Source organism: Gossypium arboreum, chromosome 2, assembly GCF_025698485.1.
Source record: "Gossypium arboreum isolate Shixiya-1 chromosome 2, ASM2569848v2, whole genome shotgun sequence".
Taxonomy (NCBI): domain Eukaryota; kingdom Viridiplantae; phylum Streptophyta; class Magnoliopsida; order Malvales; family Malvaceae; genus Gossypium; species Gossypium arboreum.
This window is the reverse complement of record NC_069071.1, coordinates 27292566-27312976: the sequence shown is the minus strand read 5'-3', so window position 1 is coordinate 27312976 and position 20411 is coordinate 27292566. Positions and strand designations below refer to the sequence as shown.

At 32.4% G+C, this 20411-nt stretch overlaps 2 protein-coding genes across 2 annotated transcripts; both read right to left on the bottom strand.

The window, feature by feature from the left end:
• Positions 1-671: 671 nt before the first annotated feature.
• On the bottom strand, positions 672-1725 carry LOC108482249 (uncharacterized). The gene has a single exon (XM_017785367.2). It carries the CDS (start codon positions 1595-1597, stop codon positions 977-979), a length of 621 nt encoding a protein of 206 aa, XP_017640856.1. The 5' UTR covers positions 1598-1725; the 3' UTR covers positions 672-976.
• Positions 1726-5193: 3468 nt separating this feature from the next.
• LOC108481004 (cell division cycle protein 27 homolog B-like) lies at positions 5194-13260 on the bottom strand. Its single transcript, XM_017784162.2, has 16 exons — positions 12993-13260; positions 12813-12885; positions 12601-12710; positions 12439-12485; positions 11774-11871; positions 11222-11526; positions 10277-10396; positions 9016-9178; positions 8564-8790; positions 8390-8455; positions 8029-8148; positions 7301-7377; positions 6782-6901; positions 6456-6675; positions 5938-6219; positions 5194-5623 (listed from the first exon to the last, which is right to left on the bottom strand). The coding sequence occupies exons 1-16, from the start codon at positions 13095-13097 to the stop codon at positions 5573-5575; spliced, it is 2184 nt and encodes a 727-aa protein (XP_017639651.1). The 5' UTR covers positions 13098-13260; the 3' UTR covers positions 5194-5572.
• Positions 13261-20411: the final 7151 nt, after the last annotated feature.

Sequence of the window (20411 nt, the reverse complement as noted above, 5' to 3'; positions counted from 1 at the left end):
AATTGGATGGGGAAATACAACTGTCTGGGATAGAATTTAAATTTTTATACCTACATTTATTATTAAGGCAAGAGATTCTGTACATTCTTTTCATTATTATTTCTCCATAATAATTTGAATATATATTAACTATTTAAATTTTATATAATCTGAATTATAAAATTTTATATAAATATAATCTTTTAAATTAAAATAAATATATAAACCTCATATGATAGCTTGATTGTTAAAAGTATTTACTGTCTTAAATGTGACCTGTATTTAAATTGCACTAATCATATTTATTGTTCTAACTTTTCTATATTACTATAAATCCAAATTTCAAAATAAACAAGAGCAGAACTCAATTATAGTTTGTTTTTTCTGGCTAAACTTTGGAACAAAAAAAAAAAAAAAGAAAGAAAAAGAAAAAGCAAAAGTGAGAGGGAGAGGGATAGGAATAGGGGTTTTTATTTTGTTTGTCTTTTAGGGAGAGGGTCCATATAAGTGCACTTTTAAGTTAGTGGAATGGTATCAATTTGTAAAGACATAAAAATGAAGTTCCATTGGAAGTGAGGGATTCAGGGTTTAAAAGCTATGCTATTTTTCATATTGATGAATCAAGGTTTCCATTCGGCCATTGTAATTTAGATCTGCCTCAAACCCTAAGGATTGATATTGATATTCATATATTGCAAAAGGAAAACTTTTTATTTGCCACCGACAAACCAAATATACATGAATTATTTCCAATACTCCAAAATAATCCACTAAAGATATCAGGAGCTGCTTAAATGCTTTCAACTCCAAAACCATATTTGATCGCATGATTAACATAGAAAAGTTTATAACGAAAGAATAAGTGAAAAATCCAGGGCTTTTCTTATTTGTTTTATCAACAACAAAATTAGAACCCCCCAAAAAGAAATTAAGCATGAACAACTCCCTCCAAACATGGAAATTATTAACAGAGGCAAAGATATGGTTCTGTCATAACTCAGGCAGTAGTGTTGTTATTTTGGAGCTTCAAATCCTTGTAAAACCTGTTAATGAAGTCCTCGGCAGCCTTATCTACGTTGCCATTACCTTCATCAACATCTCTTAAAGGGAAAGGAGAGTCGGTTATTCTAAGTTGTCTCACCACTGGAGTTTGTCCGAACCCTGGTAACATAGGGGAAGCCGCAATAACAGCAGCATCGCTTTCCACTCCCATGTTGTTGTTGAGCATCTCCAAGACAACCTTGAAGGCGTTCATGGCGGCGGTGTCGTCGTCGTGAGTAGGAGGCGCGTGGGTACAAGCGAACAAGTGGTGGTAGTAGTTGTTAATGCTGTTCTTCTTCTTGGTGGGGATGTTGAAAGGGAAGATGTAGTTAGGGGTGTTGCTGCAGCTGAACTCGTACTCCTGGGCCGGCGCCGCCGCCGATGAAGAGACCTGGTGGCGGTGGAACATGGGGAGGTTGGCAATGGCTTTGGTGCTGGCTATTTTGCCGCGTTTGAGCAACATGTTGAGATCAACCATGAGCTTTCTTTTGGATAATATGCCCTTTTTCATCATGAAGAGAACAGCTCTTACTATGCTCCATACTCTTTTGGCTATCACTGGTGGATTTTGTTCCATTGCTTTTGACTAGATTTGATTTATTGCTGACTTTTGAGGGAGAGAGAAGCAATTATTTGTTCGAGTTTGAGGGAGAGGAGGGGAGGGGAGGGCTCTATATAAAGGGAAAGAATAGCAAGGGGAGAACACAAATGTTTTTTAATTTAACAAGTAAATTAATTATATATTAGAATTTCTTTATTTCTTTATCAATTTTGAAATCTTTTTCTTCTACTTTAATCTATCAAACTTTTCAACTTAGTCCATTTCAATAAAATTATTAAACTTTGCAGTTAAATCGTTCATCTATATAATTAATAGCTCAACAATTTGTATGTAACAAATAACAAAACTCAGCATGCCCTTAAATGAAATTTTTTATTTAAGTTTTTAAAAATTTTAAATTTTAAATTAGAAAGGCTCTCCTACAATATAATAATTTGATTTAATTATTTAAAAATTATAAAGATGTAGACTATTAAATTGGTGAAATTATATTTTGCTATAATAAAATTACAATTTAATTTCGCCCCTAAAAAGTTTAAAATAAAAATTTAACTTGCTATTATTTATAAGTAAAGAAAAGAAATTAATAATTAAACTTATATTTTTTTATTTTTATTCTTTATTTTCATTTCATAGTTCATATTCGAGATTCGTAATTATCCCTTCCAACATTTAATTAAATTTAATTCGTTTTAAAATCAATTTAATTTGATTTTAATTTAAATAATAATTAACAATATTTATTCAGATTTATTTAAAACACTATATAATATTAGTAATATATATTTAAAAACATTAAGAAAAATCCAACCATTATCCCTCTTCTCTACCGGTTGCTTGCTCCAATCATTTTTGGTAGGTGGTGATTAGGTTGGCTAAAGCCCATGAGAGCTTTGGATGAAGAAAGTGACAGCTAACTTTAGACCACTGTTTTGGAGGCTAAATAGCGAAATTTATATGTTTGTGTAGAAAAAATTGATTTGTCTTAACTGAGCATATAACATATGAATTACAGTAATATTTGGTTCACTTACGTTGATTAGATGTTATTTAAAGAGTAAATTTACTATCTTCCAACTATGATTTAAATTTTAACACTTATCAGTGTAGCAATTTCATACTTACATTATACATTTAAATTATTTTCCGTTAAATTTCTCTATGAAAAACTTTATTTGTACTTGTTTTACTTGCAAACACATTTACTAAAATAGGTTCCAATAAAGAATAAGTGCTAAAACTCTTGGTACTTTTAACCTATACAAGTCTCAAATATATAAGCATTTTTGGACTTGTTAAAATACATATCAATTACAATATTAATCTACCACCAAGGTATTGATATCCTAATAAATTCTAGGATAATTCAGAAATGAGATAAATCTCAAAATTATACATGAATTTTGGTATAATGTACAATCGTATACATAAAACTCTAATTGTAATTGAAATGTATACTTGAAATTTTAATTGTGATTTAATCATACACATTTAAATAAAAAAACAAATTATTTTTATTTTGAATAAATAAAATTATTTATGTATGCAATATATAAACATAAAATGATATTATATCAATAATTGTGTTAATGATTCACAAGAATTTCATCAAATTAAAATTTCATTTATAAAATTGCATAAAATCAACGTTTATGTATACAATTGCACATTAAACAATAGTTCATATATAATTTTAGGATTTATTCCTTCAAAAATCTTCAAAATTTTTCTTATGTCAGTCGTGTCAATCTCAATGAAATAGGGGATTTGGATGGACCCAATCTTCAATGTTTTGTTTCTCCTATAGAATGGCTTCATAATTGAACTATTGTGCTTTCACTAAATCAACTTAAATCATAACTCAACTATTTTAGTTCAAAAGATTACAAACTTCAAATAAAATAAGTTATAAATCATGAATTATTATAGGAATAGTTGTAACTACAGTTGTAACTACTTCTATAACAGCTCCAACAATTTATTTGTTATCATTTTATGCATGAATATTCGTTTTTTTATTAAGAAACCATAATCAAATAAAAATACATTAATTTTGTTCTATAAAAGCTTACATTTTGTTCATACTTTGTTAAGCTGTATAAGTTTTACCGATCAAAATGTAAAATGTAGTTGTCCACTAAATCTTAGCTCAATTGATATAATTATTGTCACAACAATATAAAAGACATTAGTTTAAACATGTTCAATTGCGTAATATATTTCACTTTAGAAATTGAAGGGTTGTACTTAGTTTAAGTAGAGTATAAAAAAAATGTAAAATGTAGTCTAACCGATTCATACATTTTCTTGTTTGAGGTTCTCTGTCTTTGGGTAATTATATTGAGTTTCAACTAAATTTAAAGTCGAATTGAATTATGCCCTTAAATGAAGGACAAATTTTACTAACGTTATTTTCTGTATCTAAAAAGGTAGAACTCAATATCTTCTTTATTAATATTGAATTCCTTACCACTCAATCCAATAAATATAAGAAATTGATTTATAAGAAAACTTCCACAATAAACTCTTAATATAAATTAGTCTACTTTTATTTACAAAGTTAAATTAGTCCAATTAATTTATACATTTACATTTTAAAAATACGGTTAATAATTTAAATTCAAATTTTAATATAACTTGCTATTTTATTTGTATAAAGAAGAAAAATGAGTTTGAATTAAATAATTATAATCAGAATTAAATATTAGAAGGTATAATCGAAATATAATGTAACATTAAATTAAAATAATTTCGAAGAATAAAATTTAAATTAAAATAAATTTAGAAATAAGTAACGTAAATAAAATGAGAAGCATAAGAAAGGTGTTTGAAAAAGACGAAAGGGTGAAAGTAAGCAGCAAAAGTAAGTTGAATGGGCGGCGCCAATTTTGAAGCATGCAAGATATTTTTTGGTTGCATTAAATATCCCCCAACTTTGACCTTTATTTAAGGGTAAATTTAGATTCAATGATTATAAAAATTCAAGCAATGCATGACTTTCCTTAGCCTATAAACAATAGCTGAAGAATTCCATTTTAATCGCTTGCTTCATTCCATCAGATTGCAATGTATAAAAAACGTGGCCAATATTTGTTTCAAGAAGATAACAACATCGTACAGCTTCTTCTTGAATTATTTCCTTACCATGTTGAAATTATTTTATCAAATTCAATATGACTACATAATGAATAATTTTTTTTCCGAAAATGTCATATTAATAAATTTAAAAAAAAAAAAAACTTTTTACAACTATTCTTTTTTATTATTTGTTTCATTTCGCATCCCAAATTGCTTTATTTAGCAGCATACTGTTACATTTTAGTTATATTTTATAGTGCGGAAAGTTACATTTCTAGCAATATATTATTAGAATATCTAAATCCACTGACTATCCGAATTTGATGTCAATTTTTATTTATTTATTTCACAAGCATTTATATTTCGATACCTAAATCCAATTCATGTAAAAGTTAAGCAAATTTAAATGTCTAAATCTATTATCACAATGGATACGGATGATAAATATTCAATAATTAATATCTAGGTAAAAGTCAAGCATGTATTTCATGATGAGAAGCATCATGCTCAAGAAAACTTTATCTGAGACAAGGTTTATCCCAAGCTATTGATTACTATTGAAAAGGCAAAAAACCACATTTGGGATTAAAGGCTATTGAACAACTCATTGTTGATCAAAACAATATGTGCATTGCAGGCATGAAATATAAATGGAAGTTAAGCTAGTCCCAGGTTTACTCATAACCAAGCTTGGAGCATAAATTAAACTCTGTATTGTTCTAATTTTATCAGATATCCCCGAAGCGACGGAGCATAAATTAAACTGCTACTCACTTCCTGATCAATTTGGGATGAAGCTCGTCTGTAGATGTCTTCCGGACATCTACAACCACATCGCGTAGCATGTCAAGTACCTCAGACAACAGGGACTCTGCATTCAAACAAGTTCACTCCGAGACTATGGACAAATTGCTACAGGCTCTCCTCCATTTCGTCTGGTATAATTAACTTTTCGATGGCAGCCTGCCCCATAAATAACAATTTACACAGAATGGTCAGAAACAGAATACCACGTACAATACTTATTTCCTGGTAATAATAGTATTATGTTAATTGGTATCTGTAAGTGTTCTAGGACTGCAGCACACTCTGCCAGAAGGGATGCGGTATGGTCATTAAATATGTTCAGGCTTTGAACAGGTATACGTTGATTAAAATTGTGAAAGTAATTTATATAATTTAAATTGCTGTGCACACCAGTGGATGAAACAAGGAAAGCAACATTTCAGAAACAAGCCACATTGATGTCTAAGAAAGAAGAGGATGATGAATATTACCTCTATTTTAGCAACATCAACTATAGATGGTTTTAAGTCCAAAGCAATTCCAAAATGAAGCATTGCCTTATCATACTTTTTATTCCGTTTATAAATTTCACCCATCAATGCATAAATGCAACTTTCACGAGGGGTGCACTCTTTAAGTTCCTCCAAAATTTCCAAGGCTTCATTCAACTTTCCAAGTGTCAACAGCAGTTTTGCTTTGCTGTACTTCGGAAGTGGATTTTTATTGTCAATGACAATAGCTGTCTCCATCATCTCCAAAGCTTCCTCACTCCTCTGCAAAATGAAAAAAGAAAAAAAAGCCATTTGTCAATTGCACAAGCATAGAAAAACAAGACTCCACTAGTTCAATGCTTCTATCTTTTAAACATTACATAAACAGATCAAACATTTGTAAGATGCACAGTTTGAGCATTGCACAACTGTTCAATGATAAGAACATATTGTGGTCACTGAGTCCTAAGGTAGCAAAAATTGATAGGTATAGAATGATAATATAGAAGTGGTCAAACCTTTAATACTTCTAGAGTGGTTCCTAAATAGTACATGATAACTGATGAAAGAGGATTTATCTGATAAGCCTGGCGAAAATGGTGCTCCGCAAATTCAAACTTCTCTTGGCAGAGATAGATCATCCCAAGCCCATACCAGGAGTTATAATGTCTTGCATCAACATGAAGAGATGTCTGGTAGCACTCCACACCTTTTCCATAGTCCTCCATGATAACATACCTAAAACAATCGCTTGATCAGAACCCCTTTTTCTTTTCTTCTTTTCTTTAAGTTTTTCAATTAATCCAGATGAGTCTAAAAAACATTCTCAAGTGTAAGACCATACTCATGACCAGAAAGAGTGTGAGCATATGCAAATCTAGAATTCAGCTGCACAGCTCGCTGAAAACTTTTGAGTGCACTTTCATGATCCTTCTGCAAACTATAGCAGTTCCCAATAGCACACCTGCATTAGGCATTCCATAATTAAAACCATCATGCATGACAAATTCATTTGATAAAATGTAGTTTGAGAATGTAGGAATGCAATAGAAATGCACTTTTATCCAACGGATAAACTTCAAGTCCTATTAACACCACCACAAACCACTCCCTGTACCCCCTAAAAGAAACACACACACAGATTGCTGAAACATGTTTTCTTGACTGTAGATAATGAACAAGAAAATTAACGGTCCAAACAAGGTAGTCATCTTCAACTACAACAGAAAATCTGAAAGGAAGAAATACTTGGGAATAAATATGAACGAAAACAGCAGAAAAATGTTTAGCTCAGACATGCATGGGGTTAAAAATAACATTATTTTAACTATTTTACAGGATCATAGAGGTCTATCGAAGTTACCATGTTTGTGGAGCAAAACGATCAACTAATATCATCTCCTGAGCTAAGTATTTCAATTTCATATCTTGTTTCAAATGCTGCAAAGAAAAAAAAAACATGTGGTAAATGCAGAGAAAAGTAACTAAATATCAAAATATCATCATTTTTTTCTGCCCCACAAACTGAGCTCATAAAACTATGTCTGGCAGAAAGTAAGTTTTTTCTATCCAACAACCAGACTCCATACCTCCTTTCCTTTATTTTAGGTTAGGCATCATTAAGTCAACTTTCCGTCCATGCCATAAAAATCATGAAGCTTTTCTCTGTAGAAATATGGGCATTTCTAAAAAAACCAACTTGAGGTCTGATATTTGCGATGAAATCAAGTATAACTGACGAGGAGCGAAGTGGTTTTTGTTGTCAAATGATTTGTTATCAAATCAAAGATTCAAGGGTGTCACAACCTATAAAATTCTCCCCTCTATAAACTTGGTAGTTATTTCTGGACTGGAGATTACTTAACTTTGCACCTTAGAAAGATAATAACTTTGCAAAAGATAAGGATTCAGAAGGAGAATGAAATATAAATTGGCAACATGGAGCAGTTTCTTGCTTTGAGTAGAAGGCAGAAACTAAAGGGTTTCAAATTGCATATAAAATTGAATAAATTTGCATTTTAATATGTACATTGAAGCGGCAATCAATGCATGATCTATCTCAAAGTTAAAACATGGGTAAATACAACTCACATAAAGAACTGTGGAGTATACATCCATCTCTTCCAGATTGTAAGGAGATATTTGGCGCGCAAGACTAAAGGCATAATCAGCATTTAAGTAATCTACTAGCTCAAAATATGCTTTCCCAACCTAAAATAAAAAATATTTCAATGTCTCAAAAACTTGAAACTGTGAATAAGACACAATTTGTAGTACACCATTTGCAATGAAATACTACAACTTCTAAGCAAGGCTGAAAGCAAACCAGAAAATAAATTTTCAGTTTACCATTCTCAAAGAACTAAAACACTTGTTACTCCCTTCCAAAAGCCAGCAGATATAAACAAAATATAGATTCACAAAATGGAGAGCTCAGGTACAACACAATCACCTGGGAAAGAATCCAGCCTGTATTATACTGCTTTGATGAGAGCTTTTGATAGACATTTAAAGCTTCCTGTAACATCAATACGAAAGTATCCCCCAATCATTTTTATACATTATAAAAATATGCACTCAAGCTCACTATTTAGGATAAAACATGTTTTAGTTGACGGAGCAATACCTTACATCTAAACATACACAAATGCCTATAGCCCTCCCCAAGAGTTCTCAGGAGTTTCATTGTATTTGAGATACCAGATTTAATTGTTGCACTATCTGAGATAAAGCTGCTCAGTTTTGTATTTTCTATCTCATGCTGAATGGATTTAACATCAGTTGTCGAAGATAATGATGAAGAAGTTGCTCCGAACTCTGATACAGCAACCTCATAAGTTTCCATCAATTTCCCTACAAATGACATCAAAGTGTTTGAATTTAAAAATGCAATAAAAAATGCATAGAAGAAAAGATGAAACATGAATATTTTTTGACATTATGAAACATATCAAATTAAATTCACAGCTATGCCTGAAGTTAAATGTGTCTAACATATAAAATAAAAACTAACCATAACTAACCATAATTAATAAATTAAATATTTTGTTAAAGAGGAACTGAATAAAAGAAATTGACCTTGATAAAATGTTGAAGAGCAAGTCTCAGAGCTTAATTTAGTAGAAGCATGCAAACTTTTTGCTTTATTTTCTGATCCTTGTGAGGTGTTCAAGCTTCTGTGCCCTACAGCTAATCTAGCACTTCTACGAAGTCCTGAATCGAAAAATAAACTGCCACGAATCTTCAGAGTCATAACAGAAGAGGCAGCACATTTTAGAAAAGAAAAATTAAGGGGAGAAGCATGATGTACTTTAGAAATGTTAAATAATAATAGAAAAATTAAAACAATTAAACTGGAAGAAACGCCCCTAAGAAGCAACAGAAAAGTGCATATATAAGCCTAAAGTAGATTCTAACAAGCAAAAGGCTAGAAAATTACAAAGATAATTAAAGATTTCATTCCTATGAGTTCAGAATGTTGATGTAAAAGTAAAATTAATGGCATAGTTTGAGTCCATACAAAACCACAAAACAAAAACACTCCGTTCAACCATCATCCTGCAGTCACTAGCACCTTATTCCAAGTTTCAATACAACCAAAATATAATAAAATAAGATATAAGAACTGAAAGCAAACAGACAAAACAAGCTCACTATAATAAAGAGGAAAAATAATTAACATCTGAAAGAAAATCAGAAAACAAGGAGAGTAGGGGTTAACAAAACTAGTAAGATTCTCACTTAGGTTTAAGGGATCCATAGAAAGGAACAAGTGGCCTTACAACTTAGGGATAAACAGTCCGCACACCTCTGCCCAATAGCCATATCATTTTCTGAATATACTTCTTTCCTAATTCAGCAAGCTGAAAGCAAAACCCCTACCAAACCCATACACAAAATACATACATTCGCTTCTAATATTTTATTTATTAAATATATAAATGGATTTGAATTATTTTAAAGGTTGCTCTCAACAAGACAAAAAGGTTTTGATGTCAAAAGGGCAAATCCTGTATGGGTAGCAAAAGAGAAGGTGACTTTTTAATGTCAAGGGCAATCCTAGATATCTAGATTTTTTCTTCATTGACAAAATGACATATAGAGATAATTAGTTAATTATATTAGATGATGTAAGATTATGACCTCAATATTATCAGCACAAGTTGCATTACATGCAATGTTCATGATGCAAGCATAGGAGAAACGTGACTCCTAAATAATGTAACAAGTAAAATTTTTTAGGAATGATTGAGCCTATGTTTAACAAACAAATGGAAATTACTATTAAAACTAAACGAGGTAATAGAGACATTGTCATAGATAAATGCGTAAATACAACCTGTGCTGATTCATTATCACAAGCAAATTTCCCTCGAGCTTGAGTATTAGGTCTTAGAGAGTCTTCACTTTGACGAAGATGTATGTTTCTAACTAGAGGTGGTGGAGCCACATCCGATAGCTTAAGAGTGAAAACACAGATCTCAGAAACATGTTCAACATGGATACAGATAAATAACATATCCATATGAAAAAGTAAGAACATAACTGATGCTGCAGAGCCTGACAGACCAGCTGCTGTTAGTCTATTACTACATGCATTGTAAATAACCATTCATGGATTTAAGCAAATGTGTCAAAGTTCAAGTAACTAGATCATTTATAATTTGAATCAGCCAAGGCTTCTCATGACATGCAATTTGAATGAGTAGATAAATGGTGCCATCTTCTTTGCAAACGTGAAGCTGTGTAAGTGATATATCTTTGAAACTATAAAATCAACAATTCCTTGCATCTGAACAGATAAATCTTTTCTGCATCCCGATTTCTCTGTTAAAAGTTGCTAATATCAATTCTAAATTTTAAAATGTTTTCTTTTACCTACAATGTCATATTCTGAAAATCATGGTTAAGAATGCCCTGAAATAATTTGCATGCATCCAAAGCATTCAACATAAAGTTGTTCAAACTAATGACAAAAACCAAGTTGCTTTTGAAGAATTGGTGCCTCCAAGAGCCTGCAAATAGTAGTCCTAAAATCCGAATATGCTAATAAGTTGAACAGAGCAAGACTATGTATGACAAGCTTGCTTGCCTAGAATATGCTCACCAGATTAAGTATAAAAAAAGATGCAGTAAATCAACTAAGCAAATATAATATACATGTAAACCTACATGCACACGATGCTAAATCACTAAACAAGTTAGAGCTAGTACAAGGATATGAAATAAGTCTTTCACAACAATTCAAATAGATTAACTATTTAATTACCCAAAAATGACTTACTTGTGTGGGAACAGGGGAAGGAGTACTTAAAAATGATGTACTGCAACAGCTGTTTTTACTTTGCCTAACAGCTCCTGTTAAAATAGGTCCTCCATGATTATTCTCACACATAACTCTGATATTGTTCCCTTCCCTTTGCTTTAAATCGCTTCGACTCAAATATTCTAAGCCAAATCTTTGAGAAGAATCCGAGCTATGATCAGTATCAGCTATTTGTAAACAACTTGATGCATTGCCTAGGTAATGCTCTTGAACACAAGGAACAGTTGCATCACCAAAGCAAACAGCAGCTTCCTCTGCCTCACCTGAAATAAATACACTTAAGCCTTGTCAACAACATGTTAATTAATGATTATGCAGATAGATACCTACAACTGAAAATTATAGTTATAAGTTAATTGTAACACTACACAGACTCTGCACAAGAATTTATTCTTTTTCTTGTCTTTCTAAGGGAAATTTTGTTTATATTACAAGAAGAAAAAAAAAGAATAAGGCCAAAGCTTAAAATTATGTAATCTTTCTGACTTAATCTGTACAAAAATCACTGACCTAGCATACAAAGTTGCTCGTATGCTGCCCAAAACATAGGGTCAATTGACAAAGTCTTCCTGAAGTGTTCAATAGACTTGTTCTTCCTATCGGTGTCCCTGTGGAGAAAAAAATACAGAACAAAGATATTGTAGTGAAGAGAGAGAACGACAATGAGAATATAGCAAGCCAACACAAGTAACATCCTGCCCAAATGAAAAGGAAAGTATAACACAGTATTAAATGCCAATTCTGTATGAATAAACCTGGCCTCTCTCGAACAGCTTAGATTCAGTATGATTCATGGCTATAAACTTGGCACGTGAACAAACTAGCTCAGTATTTGGTGTTAGTGGATTAGTCAGGAATGCTAATTCAATTACAAGCCAACAGTGGTTGGTTTATCTAACGTAAAAAAATTTTATCATTCGAAGTAAAATTGAAAGTTCTCCCAACTAATTAGGAGGAAAATGTGCTGTCCATCCAATTCTCCTTGGAAGAAATTAGGAAGGGAATTTTCTGATTTCAGGGTTACTTTCCCATCGAAACTGTACAATCAAGGAAAGCCACTAATCTAGTGAAAGAGAACACTGCAATGAATGCTAGGCTTACCATACCAGTAATACTATAAAGCTTGGAAAAATGAGAAGAAACATAAAACATAAAAAACAAGTGGCAGAAAAAACCTATAAATAATGCCGAGAAGATATTGCACGGCAGCACCATTTGGAACCTACATGCATGTAACAACAAATATGATCATGAAATTCAAATAAATAACCAATAAGCTGATATCGCAAACCACCCTTTTCATCATTATAATCGACTTCCAAAAGGTGATCACATGCCTCAGCACATAGATCTTTAACAGGCAGCAATGCGGCTTCCGCTTCACAAAAGAGATCCATTTCTAAGCACGCAATTGCAAACAAGTAACGAGACTGAGCCATTTGCATACCTTGAAATCAGGGCAAATAAACGCAAACATCAATTCAAAATACCAGTATCATTCCCTAACACCATTAAAAAGAGAAACGAAAACGTTAAAGAAAGGTAGTACCTTTAAGAATGTAATATGCAGAGTGAGGTTGATTATTATTCAAGTAACATCTAGCCAATAATTGTAAATTCACCTACAGTAAAAGGAAAAATAACACATTTAAAGTTTCGATTCAATTCCAAGAACAAATAGAATAAAAGAAAAGGAAAACAATTGAAGAATGGAAAATAAAGAGGAAACCTCGGAAGGAAACTCAGCGTAGAGGCGTTCGCAGAGGAAAACGGCGTTTCTTCGCATGTATTGCTCCAGGCTTTTCTCAACGTAATTCACCAATAATGCCTCCATTTCTCTCAGTCAAGAGAGAGGCGTAGCGGTGGGATTTTATGGTGCGTTGCTATGCGTTGGCCTGAACTCTTTTTGATCCTACCTGAGACAACTTACAATCTGACAAGTCACAACGAGTCAGGGCGGGGAAGGTTATTATTATTATGGTAAATTACACACATAGTCACCTAACTATAAAAGATTTTCGTTTTAGGTATTAAAAATAAAAATAAAAATTATTTTAGTCACTGGCTGACATTCATTGGAGAACATCGATGAGATGCCCAATGGAAAAGTCAGCAACATCCTCAGAGAAGACTTGACCAGCAGTGGTGACGGCCGGCATTCTTGTAAATGTTCCGCAAATGTCTCAAAATTTTAAGGATTTTACCTAATTTACATTAAATTAAAACTTTAATCACATAAAAAAAGAAAAATGTTATGATAATTAAGGATAAAATAATTTGTAATTAAGTTTCGGCTTTTCACCTATTAATTATAATATTATTTAATCATGAAGTCATTCCATTAAAGTATCATGATGAACTCTTACTTATAATATACCATTATGAAAGCAGCTTGATAAGTGTTTGTCTAATGACCTGGCCATAAGTGTGTTACCTTATAGGATATCCTTAATCTCTTTGGGTTGAATTCATTCACTCAATTATATGGTTCTATTTTATTTCATGGTAACCATTTGCCGTAGACAAATGATTCGTGACCACGTTACTTTTTCATCTATCATGTAATGCAGATGAGGGGATATCATTTACCCTTTATTGCACTATGAATTCCAATATTGTATATGTAGCTATGTCATGCAGAATTTGTATGCTTAACGTGCCAGCTTATGGCTCTTTAGTTACTTGAATTCAGGCTTTTAATACATTAAAGTATACAAGTCATGCACACAAAGTTAGTCACTTACTTTGGATTGAGGTAAACCATACTACCAACGTCATAAGTGAATTAATTCATAAATGTATTTATGATTAATTCAACTTAGGTCTTCTCTGATGTATTGTTAGTCTAGACAATAGTATCTATGTCTTTATCTTCTAGGAGTAAACCACTCTAATACCCAAGACAAGGTATCTTCCCATTTAGACTTGATAGACAACATAATAGTCTTTTAACCGACTTACTCAATTTCTATTCATCAGACTATGGACCTTGTAGATTACCTACTAATACAAGTTGTCTTCTCACATTAAGATTCGATCACGTAATGCAGCTTAGTATTAAAACATTAGGTAATTAATGAGCCAATATTTCTTTACATTTTCTTTGCGTGCAAAAACCATTGAGGACAAATACAAATGATATTAAAGTGAATAATGAAATTTCATTTAAACCAATGTGCTCAAAAAATTACATATACAAATGATGTAACAACTCGTTTTTTAGTGGTGTAAAAAACAGTGGTTTTGAGACTATAATTCTAACGTGTCAGTTCGTAAATATTAATTATTTAATATTTACAAGGTCATTAGTGTTGTATTAAATTTTGATTAAGAATTTTTATCGTTTGGATAGTTAATTAAATAAAAGGACTAAATCATAAAAGCTATAGAAGTTAATGTTAATAGTTAAGGTTATCAATTAGCTATAGAAAGGAAGACTAGGGTATTTAATGGAAAATATACCATTTGATGTTTAGTGAATGATCCTAGATGCTTAATTGCATGAAATTTGATTTAATTTTTAAGGAAATATTGTAAATAAGCAAATAAGATTAAAACAAAATAATAATAAAATAATATCATTTTCTTTAACAATTCATTTTTCACCAAAAAATTGAAAGGAAGCCACCATTAGAGAACCTAAGGTTCTGCCAAGCTAGGGTTCTTCAAATAGGCAAGTAAACTTTGTCCGGTTTGAGTAATTTTTGTTTTTGAGCTTGTATTAGCTTGATTTAGCTAACCGATGACTAATTTGTAAAATTGTCAAATTTTTCAGAATATGCCATTGATTATTTTGAGTTATTCTTGAAGTTTTATAAAAGATTATTGAGTGTGGTTGTTAGATATGACTATTTTGTAAAGTAGTTTTTGATGATTTTAATGTTTAAGGACTAAATTGTTAAATTAATAAAATTAGAAGGGCTTGATACAAAATAATTGCAAAAAATTTCTATAGTGAAACCCTTGAATATTCGGCTAAGCTTGGGTTTGAATGAAAATGGTTAAATTGCATGTTTTGGGCTTAGGGACTAAATTGCATAAAAATAAAATGTTGAGGGTAATTTTGTAAAAATATCAAAAAGGACTTAGTTGTATAAAGTGATTTTATTTTTGCTGTTGGAATTAGTTAATTGAATGAAATTATTATTTTAGATTAAGAACGAGCTGATAATCGTGAGAAAGAGAAAATTGTTGAATAGTCTATGTATCTTGTTGTGCTGCAGTTTAGTTAAGTAAATTCGAACAATTTAATTCTAATATATTTCTAAATGCTTATTAAATGAAATTCAATTGTCGAATGCTGGCTAATGCAAATGTTGTCTTGTAAATGAGAACTGATGGAATGAAACGATAACACTGTTTTCTGTTATAAACCCTGAGTCGGATGAATGTAGGATAAAGTACAATTGGCATGCCAATAGGTTATTTTGTTCGTGGTACGAGATTGGTATAAGATGTGACGGTGTTTTCTGTATATCTTCTGATTACTGAATATACCGACGTCTTATATTTGTTGCGGACTCATATTATATTACAGTGTTTTCTAGTGTGTTACGGGGGTGGATGTTGACCAACGAGCTAGGCACTTAGTGCCGAGGTGTGTCATTGGTTGGATTGGCTCGTATGAGTTTCTTGTGTGTTCTGGTTGGTTAACCGTGTACTCCTATCCGTACATCGTTCATCAGGCATTGTTTATGGATCTTTGAATGTTATTGAAATGGAGAGAGTTGATTTGTACTAATGTTGGGCATTACTCACGTGGGTGAGCTGTGATTTATAAGAACTTGTTTAATAACCTTCTTAATTGAGTTGTTATTTTAATTTGGTAAGCTTTATTGTTTAAATGATGAACTCACTAAGTTTTATGTAAGCTTACTCGAGTCCTGTCTTTTCTTTGTAGATTACATTTTTTGGAAGTTGGGAGATCGGATCAACTCGAAGAATTACACTATCTAAGAACCTTTTCTGGTAGATTTTGTATACATCTTGACTTATATGGCATGCAATAGAAGTTAAAGTTGTATGCAGTGATGCATAATAGTTTATGTTGTACAACTTGAATTGTTTATGCTTTGGTTATGTTTATAGTTTTTAAAGCATGTATGTATGATATCAACCTAGGCACAAGTAATATGGATGTGTGAATCAAATGGTAAGCTTGTTAACTTATATATGTGCTAAATGTGGTCAAGTGCGATAGCATGAAAGTCTAGTCAAGGTAATGAATTGTTAATTGATTGAGATGTGGTGACTTTAATGACTTTAAATAGTATTTTTGATTGATTGTTTGGCATGTTATGATGGTTCTTGGATATGTTTTGATGGTTGTAATCATGTATTATAAGATGGTTTAGGTACTTATGCAATTGAATGAAAAATGAGCATGTTTTGGGTCATTTTGGGCACACATGGCTTGGAACACGGACTGTCACACGGGTATGTGTTCCTAGCGTATTATGGTACAGATTGGACCATATAGGCATAGAGAGTTACACGGCCTGGCGACACGGTCGTGTGACCTCATATTACACAGAGACAACGAGTAACACGATCTACACACACATGCGTCCAAAATAGCCTGACGGCCATGTCCCAAGCCACACGGTCTAGGCTCTATCACATGGCTGTGTGACCATTGCTTTGGAAATTTTTTGTTTTTCCCAAAATTTTTGATTTGTTTCAATTTGGTCTCAGATTGTTTCAAAACTATTTTTAGAACACGTAGACTTGATTTAAGGCTCATAAATGTATGTTTTACCCCAATTGAATTGTTTATTAGTTTGCTAAATTGAATTCCATTTGTTATTGTTTACCCTGAATTGTTCAGTAATACTTTGTAACACTAATTCAATGATAGATACGAGTTAATGGTGTTACATTTAATGGTATCAAAGCTACGATTTTGGTCAGTTCTCGGACTGAACGTAGCGTAAATGAAATCTAGAAAATTACATGTCATATAAACCTATGATAGTTTGATATTGATTTATCCGATCTAACCCCTATTTTCTTGTAGATTTTAAAGATGTTATCTGATTCTGATCGTGATGAAACTAATGAAGTTAACAGTATTATTCCAACTATTGATTTTGGTGCAAGTTACAGTATACCGATTCTAAAAAAGTCTGAAAATGAAGTTAAAAGTATGTTCTTTAGTTTAATGGGACAATGGTTCTCTGAGTTTATGAGAAACAATCTAGTGGCTCATCAACCTCCACCCTTGTTGTACCCCATATTACACCTCTTGTGATAACTCCACCCTCTCTCACAGTTGAAACAAGTCGACGGGTTTCAGTCGACAAAGTTAGAAAATATAGTACCGAGGAATTTTGAGGTAGAACTGAAAATAATCTGGGTAAAGATGAGTATTGGCTGGAAAATATTTGACTGGTTTTTGATGAAATGGCCTATTCTTTTGATGATTACCTCAGATGTGCAGTATCACTGTTGAAAGATGAAGCTTACAGTTGGTGGTCAACGTTAACGGCAGTAGTATTGAGAGATAACATCAACTGGTAAGTCTTCAAAATAGAATTTAAAAAGAAGTATGTTAGCAAAAGATAACAGGATTGGAAAAAAAATTCTTGGAATTAAAACAAAGAAACAAAATAGTAGCAGAATATGAGAGAGAATTTATGCACCTTAATAAGTATGCTCGAGAAATTGTGCCGAATGAGGAAGAAATGTGTACTCGTTTTGAAGACGGGTTGAACGATGAAATCAAGATGATGATTGGAGGGACTGAAATACGACAGTTTGTAGTTTTTTCTGATAGAACACAAAAGATGTAAGAAATCTATAATGACAAGAGGCAAATAGAAAAGAAAGCTCGGGAATTCAATAAAAGGACTATCCTAAGTCATTTTCTGCACAACCACTGAAGAAAGCAAAAGAAGATGATAATCATGTCACTGCATTATTCGGGTTTTCGGGTGGAAGTTGTAACACCCCGTACCCGAGTCCGCTGCCGGAGTCGGACACGAGGGGTTAACGGCTTAAACCATTCACTTTCACAGTCCATTTTAAAAAAAAATTTCCAGGCAGTTGGCTAACTGCGTATCTGTCACTTTAAAAAAATCATATCTTGAGTTCCACAACTCAAAAATCAGATTCATAATTTTTCCCGAAACTAGACTCATATATCCATCTACAGATTTTTTCTAGAATTTTGGTCGGGCCAATTAGTGCAGTTTATTAGTTAAAGCCTCCCCTGTTACAGGGTGCGACTACACTGACCTTCATGCGTTACGATTTGGATATCTCCCTGTACAGGGCTTCAATACTGATGCCGTTTTTTTCTATAGAAACTAGACTCAAATAGGAATCTATACATATATGGCATGACTCCTAATTATCTCTGGTTAATTTACAATGAATTTCCAAAGTCGGAACAGAGAATCCAGAAACTGTTCTGGCCCTGTTTCACGAAAACCTAAATATCTCTTAACATACAACTCATATGACCGTTTCGTTTCTTCCATATGAAAGTATATTCATCAAGGTTCATTTACATAATTTATTCGCTATTTAATTCCATTCTTACTATTTTTAGAGATTTTTCACATTCACATCACTGCTGCTGCCAGCATTTATTTTTGAGGTAAACTTTACCTATTTCATGATCCTCCATGGATCAACTAGAGTTTGTCATACATATACCAAAAATGATCATGAATAACCATTCCCATGACTAACCGTTACCAACATTTCCATACTTCTTGATGGACGACATACAAAATGATTACGAGTGCTATGATCAAAGTATACTTAAAGCCATTTTCGCATGGCTTATATACATTAACCGAATATCCCCTCGCTACTAGTCTATTCTATACATGCCATAAGATATTCCAAAATATAGCAGTACCAAACAGTGGATAGTGATAGTGTGACTAGTTGCTGACGATCCCCGAGCCTGTAGCTTCCAATTGAGATCTATAAAAACAGAGGAAACAAGGTACACGGAGTAAGCATTACAATGCTTAGTAAGTTTCAAGCAGTGCCAACAGATAACAATCAAGTTATAACATAGTTGTTCGTATTTTTATTTCACTCTTCCTTGGGCATACCACCCTTTACCCAAATATGCACATCTCATCATAATCATAGGAATAGTCTCATAGATTGCTCTCAGATACATCACATAACTACCTTATGGTTTGGTTTAAATCAAGCTCACATATAAACTTGGAGTACATACTGTTTGACCTTTCAGCATTATGTATTTTTATAAGCAATTCTTATAAAAGAAGTCTTACCGGTCATAATCTCCACACGTAGTCATCGGGTCTTACCGGTCATAACCTCCACACGTAGTCATCGGGTCTCGCCGGAACATATTCCAAGTTTCATGTACATTTAATCACATGTTACAACATTCACATTAGCCATTCGGCTTTACCACATATGCATATCACACATATATTTTACATTGGCCATTAGGCCTCATCACATATACATACACTTTCACATTCACCACATCGGCCATTAGGCCTCATCACATATCGTACACTTTCACATTCACCACATCGGCCATTAGGCCTTATCACACATATATGTATATCATACATATTTCATATTTTCTTGTACATCAATTGCAGCAATAGCTTATAAGCAACTCAAATAGTTTCATCAAAGTTTACAACAAAATCACATATTCACTACAAGCAGTTTTTCTGACCAACAGTCATTAAGTTGTTTATAACTGGAGCTACAAAACTCAAAATCAATTGCTGTCAATTTTCCCGAATGTAGACTCATGTATCTTTCACCCATAAAATTTTCAGAATTTTAGGTTTGGCCAATCAATACCAGATTTTTCTTAAAGTTTCCCTGTTTCACTGTTTGACTAATCTGACCACTCTTCGCTACTGAATCGAATTTTTCATTGTACAGAATTCATAATGTGTTCTATTTGATTCCATTTGAAACTAGACTCATTAAGGAGTCTAAGCATATAAATCTTATCTTATAACCATTTTGTACAAATTATAATGATTTTCCAAAAACAAATCAGGGAATTTCGAGTCAATCCGACACTGTCTCGTACAACTTTAAATATCTCTTTATAGAAAATTTCTTTGCTTCCACAGTCTCTTTTATAAGAAACTAGACCAACTAAGCTTTGATTACATATTTTACTCAGCCT